This window comes from Gobio gobio, assembly GCF_949357685.1.
Source record: "Gobio gobio genome assembly, chromosome: 18".
NCBI lineage: Eukaryota > Metazoa > Chordata > Actinopteri > Cypriniformes > Gobionidae > Gobio > Gobio gobio.
Genome location: NC_137111.1, coordinates 31,688,960 through 31,701,815, shown reverse-complemented (window position 1 = coordinate 31,701,815; position 12,856 = coordinate 31,688,960). Strand labels below are relative to the sequence as shown.

The 12,856-nt window shown below is 37.2% G+C and overlaps 1 protein-coding gene across 1 annotated transcript in view; it reads right to left on the bottom strand.

Moving 5' to 3' along the window:
• galnt2 (UDP-N-acetyl-alpha-D-galactosamine:polypeptide N-acetylgalactosaminyltransferase 2) overlaps positions 1-12,856 on the bottom strand; it is a 146,762-nt gene that overhangs the window by 92,949 nt on the left and 40,957 nt on the right. Inside the window, exons 2-3 of the mRNA XM_079843437.1 lie at positions 5,177-5,264; positions 773-926 (exon numbers count right to left, since the gene is read on the bottom strand). Coding sequence (XP_079699563.1) covers positions 773-926; positions 5,177-5,264 — 242 coding nt within the window. The remainder of the gene's footprint in view (positions 1-772; positions 927-5,176; positions 5,265-12,856) is intronic.

The following is a 12,856-nucleotide window of genomic DNA, read 5'->3' as shown; positions in this document are numbered from 1 at the left end:
CCACACCATTTGATTATCATGACATCAATGTCTGTTAAAAATAACGTGGACAATTCATGGTAGCATTTACAAGAAGCAGAGGTCCAGCGAGTACACGCATATCCTGGAAAACCCAGACTACCGGATGTTGTGACTAGGCCATCGCTTTCAGAGAAGAGGGAGAAAATGACGGCCTAAGGCTTCAACATGTCAAAGATGACAACATACCCAATACATAATAAGCATAGATTTGAGATCTTGATAGGTGATTTTTATAAAATGTAGTTTGATCACCATCTTCTCAAATCCAGGGTATGTTTACACAACAACAATTTACTTAAAACTGAAACGTTTTTCCTTTGCGTTTTTCACATACAGATGACAACATTGTCAAAACGATCCCGTTCACACAGATCCATGAAAACGATTAAAAATGCTGTATTATGCTACCAGGCATAATAGTAGTAGTTGGCAAAGCCACTTTGTAAAGAAAAACTATGCGCCTATAGACAGAACACTTTTGGAGTTTACACAGAGACAATAATGGCATCGTTTTAAAAGATAATTTACAGTGAAAACCTTTTTAAAAAGTTTGCGTTTTCAGGCACCCAAAACGCATTGTTGTGTAAATGAACGGCCAAAACGCACAAAGTTTTTCCATTTTTAGTTGAAAATGGTGTAGTATAAACAAGGCAATTATAAATGATAAAATTGAATTTTTCAAAAAAATTATACATTTTAGCAGATTTTGACTCATTTCTTGAGTGGAGCTAAAGCGTTGACTGGGACTTACTGGTCATGTCTGGTGTCAGGGACACTGCGGTCCATTCTGAGTTTGTCACTCTCAACCTGGTTGAACTTGTTGCGGGCGTAGGGATCCTGCCCTGGCCTCACCACAGTTGCTCCCACGTACAGGTCCTGGTCAAAGTCCTGCCACCTAACCTTCCCTGAAAAATGTGGCAAACAAATGATTAAACACTGGATGTCAGAGGATCTTTGCAACAAAAAAAAAAGTTTGTTTTTCTTGGAATTTCCATTCGAAAAAAAAATGCTTATTTTTACCCAGTGTGCACTGCCAAATACTGTGGATTGATTACTTTAACATACTGGTAGGCTACTTTACATTCTGAACAACTGTCTGGAACTATCAATTTGTCAGTAAATACATGTCAGAAGACACCCATATCACTCAAGACATCATGCTTTTCATTTACCAAGGACACATTTCTAAACAATAATAAAGAACAAAAGTATATTGAGCAGTTTTGAATGAAATGCAGAATCGTCTCTTAGTCAAGACACAAACCCCGAATGCACTACTGCCCATTATTACGTTATAAATCACAGTTTCCCAAAAGAACGTGAAAGGAGCTAGCTAGACATCTTTAGTTGATTACAACCCAGGTGAATCTGTCAAAGAAGACATTTGCCAAATGATAATATATGAGGATATTTGCCAAATGGAACAACTCCATAATAGTCGGCTCTAAATGATTTCCCAACCAAAAGCTCAGCTTTTTCTCTTGAAGAACAAAACGTGTTATTTTTCCATTTTGATGTCAGTCACATCCCACAAATACATTGGCAGCAGTGGTCGCTAACAGACCGTTGTCATTGAGTTAAACGGCAGAGATGGCTGGGATGATACTTAGACCTAGAAACATGTGGCAGAATTCGATTGTGTTATCCATCATTACAAAAGACTATAAGCAATTAATTTAGCAGGGCTCTGGCAGACGTCTTCTGCATTATAATTAGGCCGACCTGTTTGAGAATTACACGCCACTGATGCCAGCTCTCCAGCAGAGCGCTAACATCGATTCAGAGGCCAAGACCACTGCCACGGGAATTGTTAATGAACAAGGGACAATGCTTCAAATTAGGAGCAGGACCAAAAGGAAAAAGATAATGGTCTAAAAGCATTTACCACTTCATTATACACCACTACACCATAAACCATGTTTCTATCATGTTCATTTCTGTAAGCATCTTGTAGTATCATGTATGATTAGAACGTTGAAATAAGAATAGAATACCACAAATAAAAACAGCCTAATAATGCAATTTAAAAAGATATCATCATCCTCATCATTATTATTATTATCATTATTACGGTAATAAAAAAAGCCTGTTTTTAACATATACAGCAAGGAATATGTACAAAACGACAATAACTTTTTTTGAGTGGGCTAACATAAGCTAAAAATTCGACTTAAAACGTTTGAAAAAATTGTTACAGGAAGAATTTTAAGTAAAGGTACATTATGCAGACTTGAGTAAATCCAAAAAGGGCCACACAGTTTTAAAAAAGAAGAAAAAAAAAAAAAGTATATAAAAAGTATACCCTCACCTTTTTAACTACAATCCTCAGGGTGAAATCAAACACTCTGATGTGCAACAACCAGTTATCATGTCAACATTATGAAACCCGTAAACATCCCAAAATGGTACTGAAGGGGACCGGTGCTCATGCCTGCCGATCAATTTTGTTCAACATGAAAAAACAGCATAAAAGTTTAATTCAAGCGGATGAGGAGTCCCTGTTCACGCCATTTGGGAAAATTAAAAAAAAACATTTCAGCAAAAAATACTTGCACTTTTACCATTACATAGCACACTAGAATTTTTTATATTTTTGTATATATTTTTTGGTAAAAACAAAGAGGCGTAAATAAAAATACAAAGATGTCAATGGATCAATGTTATGCTTGATGCACAACAGTGATGTAATCGGGGACGTGTCGGTTATTTAAAGATGAGGTTAATTATCCCAAACTGCATTGCACCAACTGCAATGATCTACCAAAGGGTGTCAGTCACATTTATAACAACCCAGTCACACAATATAAATAAAGTTCACCCTCTGCAATGGCTGGGACAGAACGATTAGAAAAAGGCCATCTCAATAGTTTAGGACTATGATTTAGGTCAAAAAGTTTCCCACAGAAAGCTAAAGTATCAAAGTCTGGCATCTCCAATACAATGCATAACACAGCTGAAAGCTCAGCGAGAAACGCACAGAAAAAACAAACTCTCCTTGTGCGAGGTCGATAGCTCGTCCCACGGCAGAGGACTGCAGGGGCTGTCATCAAACTAATTAGATGCTCAAAGGAGAACAGAGCATCTCAGCTGCGACCTCCACACTTCACTTGACACTGCAAGATTCTAGACAAAGTGCTCTCCGACACGCAGCATGCACTCATAGACAGGGACTAGGAGGAAGAATGTGAGCATCACCACTTTCCAGGCTGAAATACTATACAGCAACATGATCTACCGGTATACCTCGATCCTACCCAGAGTGAGCACATACTTCATGCTTGATTGCAAAATATTATACATTTAATATTGCTAAAAATGATAGAGGCCCTTCTTCTAAACCTACATGACTCAATTGGTGCACCAAACAAATATTCTAAATAAATATATGTTTGATCATGATTTAAAAAAAAAAAAAAAAAAGACCTTCTGAGAAACACTGACGTAGAGCTTCTGACTCATTCAGTCGAAAAGAACTCTGAACTATGTTTGCCATGATTTTAAAACGGTGATATCCCCTGACCACTAATAATATTAATTTAGTGCAAAAAAATTGTATCTATACGAGTTTGTCTATAAAGCAAAAAACGACATGTTTAGCAGGATGACCAAGCCTTTTTTCCATACCAACAAATAAGACTGGTAACCCCGAATATCAAGCTGCAAAAAATTTTAAAATGTGACTAAAGTACTATAAAACCAACTTATGTGGTTTATTCCAGGCCTTCTAAAGTCAAAATGGCTTTGTGGGATGAACACACTGAAATTTAAGTCATTGTTCATAAAAACCTTGCCTTCTGTATAGTCACTGACAGCCAGGGTCACCAAACTCTAGGTGCAATTCATTAATGAATCACTTGATTGAGTTGATTCTCTTTAACGAATCAGTGAAAATGACTGACGAATCCATCTGGATTCAAAGGAACTGTTGAGAATTCATCACAATCTGATGCATTCAGGTTTTTAGGTTCTTTCAACTATTAACACTACTTTATTCATTCAATTTGAATTTGTTCGTTCACTAAATGCAAAATGGCTCAATCAGCTAATAAATTATTTTGGTCTCAAGTAGTTTCAAGTAATTCACATTGGTTACTATTTGTGACTCAAAAGGACACAAACTGGAAAATATGTTTTTTTTTTTTTTTTTTACATTTCATCTGAATCATGGACTGAATCAGTCATTCAATTCTCAGTAATTCAGCTCAGATGACTCTCTGAATTACAGGTTATTACTGCCGAGAATAGTGCAAAAATAATTCAGAAAAAAAAAAAAAATGAAAACGAAAATTGTATGTATTGTTAATTATATAGCAATTTGTTACGTCCATGTTCTACAAAAGGAAGAGAAATCAAACGGGAACAACACGAGGGTGAGCAGATGGCAATTTTTAGGTGCACTATCGCTTTAAATCTGTTCTCTTAATTATTACAGATGAAATCAGGTACTCCTATGTGAACGTTCAGCTCTGTGGAAATCTTTTGGGTGACCTAAATTACAGGAGTAACAGGGAGACAAGAAACTAAACTGATAATTCCCTGAAACAGTGCCTGGGAGAACAACAACAGACAGGAAACATGTTGTATGGCATGCAACGACACATGAATGAAATCTGATGTTTATGACAAATTTAATAGAGCAGCTCTCCGTGGACCTCAGTTCCAGAGCGATTGCATACCACAGAAACTAACGAGCTAGATAAATAATACATTCACAACCCTAATACAATACTGCTTTTAAATGCAGCACGTCTATAAAAAGCATATCATATCTTAATGTATTAAGCAGCCCAGTTCAGCTGGATCGCAATGGAGTACATTTCCAAAAGGGAATAAAGAGTGAAGACACTCAGTTCTTGTCTTCAGGCCAGTAATACAACCACTCTAGGATTACTGTCATGCATTTTTAAGTGCCTTCAAGTGAGTTTTTCTACACCTACATCCACAAATAACCTCAGGTTAAGTCCTGTTTATGGGAGAACAAAAACCTAATGCCCTGTTTTGTGCAAGCTGTTCATTAATGTCCATCTTTGAGTGTTTCCCTGAGAAGAAACGCTCCATTATTCATTTGGGACGGAAAAAGAAAACTTGAATTATGAGAGCGGGCTAAGCCTGACATGAGCTGATTATACACATGGGTTGTCAGGTTGGCTCTTACCTGGAGGAAGAGTCTCTAGGCTGTGGGCTTTGTCATCTGCATTGCTGTGAGATTGTATTTTGTTTGAATTAATGCCACTCCAGTCATCCTGCCAAAGAGAAGAACAGATCATGAGTATAAAGTCATGTTGTGGCAGGTTAAAATGGTAATTGAACAACAAAAGAAATGTTAACTGGTTTTAATCAAGCGGTTATGGTCATTGTACTAAGTCGGTGGTGCTGCAGAATACTGCCTTCGATACTATGGTAAAACATTCACAGAACAGTTATAGTACCCTCTGCTCGGACATATTTTTCTTCATGCAGATTCCAATAGGACAAAAGAACGTTTTGCAAAAGTCCAAACCTTGTGAAGATTACTTCACATCAAATGTATTCTCCACTGCATTAAGTCCAGTTTTAATAATTAAGTTAATTTTCTAGTTGCTGTAGTAACCACAGATCCCATGAGCAGGAGCTTGTGTTGTGTTGCATACCTCTCTCCTCCTGTTGAGTTTGATCATATCCACTTATTTTCAAGGGAATTCTAGCAGCAGATAATCAACCGAGGAATCTCTCTAAACAATCGTTTTAAAAACAATTGACAGCTATAATTCAAAAGAACAGATATCCAAACAGATGACATTAAATGGACACAATAAATGCTTTAACTACTAAATTAAATGACATTGAATTACTTTAGATGAGTGTGGTCATATAAAACATATTACATAACAAGGAAGTCAATACCAAAAAAAGGTAACTACCAAGTCTTTTCACTGTATTAGTATACCAAACACAAACTAAAACTATTTAATACCCGAGCGCTGCTGCAACATTCAAACCAGATGCATGAAAATGTTGCATCTGTTTTGTGCAAACTGTTCATTAAAGCCCATTTTGACTGCTTTCTGATTTTTACTTGAGCCTGCGGGAGTTTTGGACTAGTGTGTAATCTGTAAATATCTGTTATTATCGTTCGCTGCCTTCACAGTTTTATTTATTAGCAGCATGTTACCAAAAGACTTTTGAACAAAGTCAGTCATGGAGGAATTACATTACAAATAGCATACATACACAGTTTTACACACACAAAGACACAAAGTTATGGCATTTATAAAAGTAATTCAACCATGACAGTCTTTGTTCAAACTCTTTTGGTTACATGCTAATAAACAACAATGAAGCGAATTTCTATTGTACATTTAATTATTTTATTTATTATATTTTCATTCGTTTTTTTACAATTTCTAAATGTTTACTTCAAGACTTGATACTTCATTTGTTTACCTTATTAAAATATCTATATATAACTATGTATAGTCATCGTTACATATTCATCATCATTATTATTTAAACTTTTAATTTTATTTAATAGAAATGGCTATTAGCATATTGTATTGCTATGGCCTCTACATTGGCATCTAGAATCATGAAATTCCACTGGAATTGGTACCCACTACTGAAAGTTTGGTATTGTGATAACCAAATAGGCCATGAATGCAAGAAGCAAGCCAGAGCAGACATTATTCCCACAAAACCAGGGCAAAACAAGGCCGAGAGCAGAAACAGAAAGCTGGTGAAGATTACCCAATCTACAGGAGGCTTGGCATCAACAAAACAGTCAACTTGATAACCACCTCCCTTGATAACAAATGTCGGAAAATATGGGTATTCTGTCAATCGGGTCAAGGCCAAGCCCATGAGTAACAAACAACCATGCAACAAAACACAAGAGCTAGTAATAATTCACACCCAACCCTCTGCCAAGGTTAGCAGTAAATAAATGTGCAGTCTGGACAGGCAGGGCAGATTCGGCTAGCGGAGCCACTTCCAAAGCTCATTTGGACAAGCGTCTGGTCGACAAGCCTAGGAAAACATGACTCTGAGGATCAAAACCACAAATGTTCCACTGTAGAAAAAATTATAAATCACTTATGACCATTTAATACACTGTTAGCTGTTGTAACTTCCTTTAGAGGATTAGTGTCTCAAATGAACATGTCAGCATTGAGCAGCTAAGAGCTAAAAAAAAACAAAGGGAGATCAACTATTCAATGTCAAAATGGTGAGAGCCACTGACATGGATCAATGATTTTAATATAAACCAAATAACGTTAGAATTGGAACTAGATTCCCAATCCTACAATAACTCAAATCATCATGACGCCTTTGTTGAATATTCTAGCAAAGCCAGAGTTTTCACCTGACCCAGATTGTGATTCATGTTAGGGAATTCTGGCTCTTGGGTCAGCAGGTGTGAGATAACGCTGAGCACAGAGGAACGTCCAGCCAAGCTTCACGGAGCTTCCCCTCAGCAGCTGGTCTTCTTCTATAGCCCATGACCTATTACGTGCTATTGGCAATGACATTCCAGATAAGCAAGCTTAGTCTTCAGAGCACATTAAATTTGCAATCTATGTCCATTCATCATTTCCTGTTGTAAGGGGTTCCCAGTCTTTGCACTTTGGTGTCCCAATACCGCTTTCATTTTTCCGGTTAAATATTTATGACACAGATCACACGATTTCTGAAGTAACAACTATAAAGATAGAAAGACAAACCATTATAAAATGTTTCTCCTCATCTGCATCCAAGTATTAAAATCACACAAGTCGGTCATAATTTTCTGCTGATATTCAATTCATTGTGGTTCTGGGTGCTGGACAATGTCTCATAACAGTTGCAAAACCTAACTAAAACTAAAAAAATAAATAAAAAAAAACTAAATATTTAGTTTGATAATCAAGGTCAAGCACTTTTTTCAGAATTGAAAAAATAATAATCATAAAATAAAAATATACATAAAGTTAAATCCTTTGAAATTTGAGAAAAAAATATGAATGAATGGGATGTGCCATTTTCTGAGTCTGCTCAAGTTTGCAAAACTGCAAAAAGAACATGATCCTCAAGCTCTCCTCTACCATATTTAAACTCAAATCTGCTATGACAACAAGGTCATTGCTATTAAGTAAATTCCTGTAAAGGTAGCATCAATCAATCATTAAAACATACTTTTGGCAGAAATGATAGAGACAATGGCATTTCGGTGAGTAACATTTCTTTCCGCTGTCATTGTCAGCTGCCAGGAAGGCGTAGAAGATGCAATTCACCTCAGCACAAAACAAAAGGACTATTTTATCCCTTCATTACTGTGTGCAACAGGGTGGAACAAATGAGTTTCCACAGTGCTGTTACAACAGGAGCAGGCCGCAATCCATGGTTGGGTGTCAAAACAAATCAAAGACATTTTTCATCAAAGCTCAGTGCACAACGTCATGCGTTTTTGACAAACCCATATGTGAGGGTTAAATATTCAATGCGGCAAAAACCTCTTCTTAAAATAATCTAATTAAGTCTGCTTTATGATGCCAAGACAGGAAGAGTGAAGCAGACATCTTTCATTCACATCAAAATTGTATATATTAAGCAAAGGAATCGGTGCATTACTTCAACCACTGACTACTGGGTGGGAAGCTGATTGACGGCACAGGTGTGCATAGATTTAATGCGCACTATATTCTAGCATATTGCTCCGAGCAAATCTTTAAGTGTCTAAATTCAGGTTTTTACTGCATTTTTGTACAGAGCAAAAACTAATACTCCCCATTATGCTGTTCCAAACTTACTTCTGTGAAACACAAAAGGTACATTTTTGAAGAAAATACACTTTTGATTTAATATAAGTGAATGAAAACAGGGGATGTCAAGCTTCAAAAATGGCACAAAAAAAAGCACTGTAAAAGCATTATGAAATGCCCTTTTACATCTGCTGAACAGTAGCTGTGCATGGCATATTCATAAGAGAAGCAGTGATGTGAACAAATCAGTAATTTTCAATGAATCATCTAAAATTAAAATGTATTTGTACACTACAACTACATTTTCAGTCATTTCGCATGCAGTCACTGTTGTATGGCTTCAAAACATTTGGAATACAGCACAAGTCAAATTCTATGAAGCTTTTTTTGTCATTCTGGGGCTTGACATGAGGTTGAGTAAATATTAATGAAGGAATTTTAATTTTGGGGTGAACTAATCCTTTAAATTAGTTTATACTGGTGAATTTAAAAATTAAAGAGAAAGTAGAAGTACTTTCACTCTATAAAAGGCAGGCTCTGTAATGGACAGATGGATGTAAATATTTGTAATGGTAATATTGAAAAGTCCAAACACATTTGACTGCTTGAGCCATCCAACAGCTCCAGACCTAAACTGTTGTTTGTGGCAATGGGGTTTGCTCTGGGGGTTTTTTCTGTCCAGCTGTGCCGTTGCATCAAATGTGTCTGAGTGTGTGTGCCTTGCATTCAGACTACCAGTTACCACCTGACATGGCAACTTCTCGTAGATGGAAAAACTCAAGGCGAGTTCAGCCTCACCTGCTGTCTAAGGAGAGTATTATTCAACCCGATCACACCCAGAAATCAGCAGTCATGCTGTGAACTGGGGAATGAAATGAGTCACAGTCTGGCCTCTGACTCCAAGCAGGTGACACAGAGCTTAATTAAAGATTCAGTTTGATCACTGATGGGAATAGTTCATTAAAGAGTTGACAGCGGAAAGTAATTTATTCTAAGAGCATTTTTTATAAACATAAAAGTTAATAAAGAAAGGCTAAAAAATGAGGAAGTGAAATTAAGTGTTTTGTAATGTGTCCACCATTTCAGAACTGCAACCTCTTACATTTTTAATAAACAGTGTGGTATTTTAAAATCATTAGTCTGCTAAATTAACCGAAATGAAAGCGGATTTAATCAGCCATTTTATTTCCATGAAATGAAAGGATTATTAGATTAAATCTGTATTAAAAATAGACAATTAAATAACTTGGTAAAGAAAAAGGAATCGGAAAGTTAAAACTGAAAATTGAGCCAGCTTCAATTATTTTGTTTAATATAATTCATGTAATATAAAATACTAAGTAATTGAATCTAAGTAACTGTTGTGGTATAAGTCTGCGCAATTTCACCATTCATTGTCAAAATGTGGCAACACTTCCCACAATCCTGTGATGCGTTTCTCAAAAGCATCGTGAAGTTGATCTGAATGTACTTAAGCTTCCAAACTGCAGCATCATAGGCAGAGCACTATACTATACTATACTATACTATACTATACTATACTATACTATACTATACTATACTATACTATACTATACTATACTATACTATACTATACTATACTATACTATACTATACTATACTATACTATACTATACTATACTATACTATACTTATACTATACTATAAGGGAAAGAGTTACTAATGCAAATGACATTATTTGGGGTGATTTATGCTATATGTAATACCCTGTATTTAAGCATCCTATGGTACCCAAAAAACTCAATCATTAAATCAGCAGTGCACCAACCCAACGTTATAATCTTATATTTTATTTTATTTAAAAGGGGGGGGGGGGGGTGAAACACTCAGTTTTAGTCAATCTCATGTCAATCTTGAGTACCTATAGAGGAGTATTGCATCCTTCATATCTCTGAAAAGTCTTTAGTTTTATTATATTTATAAAAGAAAGATAGGCTGTACAGAGTCTTTCTGAAAAAAAAAACGAGCGGCTGGGGGCGTATCGAGTGGGCGGAGCTAAAGAGTCACGAGCGCACACAGCTATTGCGTTGAGAGCGTCTGAAAGCTCTGACATCCTTAAACGTGGAGAAAAAAAAACGTTATCCTAAATAAACCAGAGATCAATCAGATTTAGCCATGCATATATGATCCAGAATCAGATCTAGAGGCTGAAATTGAACAGGAGAAGCAGCAACGACGACGACTACAGCAGGACATCTCAATGGTATGTCATGCTCGCGAGTTTTACAACATTTGTGTGTGCTTACTCTTGGTTTATGAGGACATAATTTGGTTTATGGACTATTGTATGCGATTTAATGTTAGCAGTAGCAAACAGAACGGCTTTGCACGTCAGACTAGTGCGTGTTTACATAGAAAAACAATGAATAGTAGCGCATTTCAATGAACGAGTCGATAGCTAACAACACAAAGACATTTGAAGCAGTTTTACTCACCGCCTGCTTCCAACATACAACCGTGAACCTTAATCGCTGGAACCGCTACATCTTTCAGCATTAGACGAGCTACAAATCCAGAGTTAAACTGTACTTTGTTTATAAACCATCGTCTGCGAAATTCAGGGAACAAACAAAAACAACTCCGTTGCTGCTCCGGAAAAACAAACTCCATCCACTCTCTCATTAACGCTGGGTTCTTTGGGAAGCTGTACAGGGTTGTCTTGCCCTGACAACCAAAAACACATATCTTTGGTGACATTGTTGATGTCGTCCTGTGACTGCAGCGCAGCCGGCTTCCCTAAATCGCTTGCTCTCTCGCCCTAGTTGCACGCACTCTTCCGGGAGAAGATCCCGTGCGGCCCGTACAAGGACATTCCACCCACCCCATCTGACGTCAGATAGACCCATTCTCTTTCTTTTCCATACTCTAAAAACTTTCTGAAACTTATAAGAAACCGGAAGTATTTTTGGCAAAGAAATACTCCATCAAACGTCCAACTTTTTATTTTATTTTTTTTACTTTGTCTATGTTTAGGATGGGAATCCAAGTCTTTAACAGTGTAAAAAGCTCAGTATGCATGAAACAGCATTTCATACTTTTGTCATGATTCTTTCATAAAGCGAAAGTACAAAAGAACAGCGTTTTAAAAAAAGAAATATTTTGTAACATTATAAAAGTTTTTACTCTTCAATCAATCAATTAATCAATCAATCAATCAATCAATCAATCAATCAATCAAGTGCATCCTTGCTGAACAAAAATATGAATGTCTTACTGATCCCCAAACTCGGTATTATACGTCAGGCTGCCTTAGAGACCACACAAGCACTCTGACCACACAAAGCTGGTACCTATGGTGTGTTTCCTTTGAAATACAAACAGAAATTACATCAATGACTCTTCAATGACTCAGAGAATTATACTATTTATAAAGCATGCATGTCTCATTTCTAACCAAAAGTTTCTTTTATCATTAGATTAATTTTTTAAAGATGACCAGAAGCTGTCCCTGGCTTCAACATGACTTATTCTTCACTCAACAGTTTTCTTCATGAAACTTTTGAAGCTCTTATTGTACTTACAAGATTTTTCCATTTTGCCTATGTTGTACGGTTATAATTCGGCCGATAGTGGAACCACGGATTCAGGAGGAACAGTGTGGTTTTCGTCCCAGTCATGGAACACTGGACCAGCTCTATACCCTTTCCAGGCTGCTTCCAGGGTGCTCCCATGGTTCATGGGAGTTTGCCCAACCAGTCCACATGTGTTTTGTGGATTTGGAGAAGGGATTTGACTGTGTTCCTCATGGCATCCTGTGGAGAGTGCTCTGGGAGTATGGGGTCTGGGGCCCCCTGCTTAGGGCTGTTTGGTCCCTGTACGACCAGAGCAGGAGCTTGGTTCGCATTGCCAGAAGTAAGTCGGACCTGTTCCCGGTGCATGTTGGACTCCTGCAGGGCTGACCTGTGTCACCGGTTCTGTTCATAATTTTTATGGACAGAATTTCAAGGCGCAGCCAAGGGCCAGAGAGTGTCCGGTTTGGGGATCATGCAATTTCATCGCTGCTTTCTGCGGATGATGTTGTCTTGTTGGCCTCCTCAGTTCAGGACCTTCAGCGTGCACTGGGACAATTTGCAGCAGAGTGTGAAGCGGCTGGGAATCAG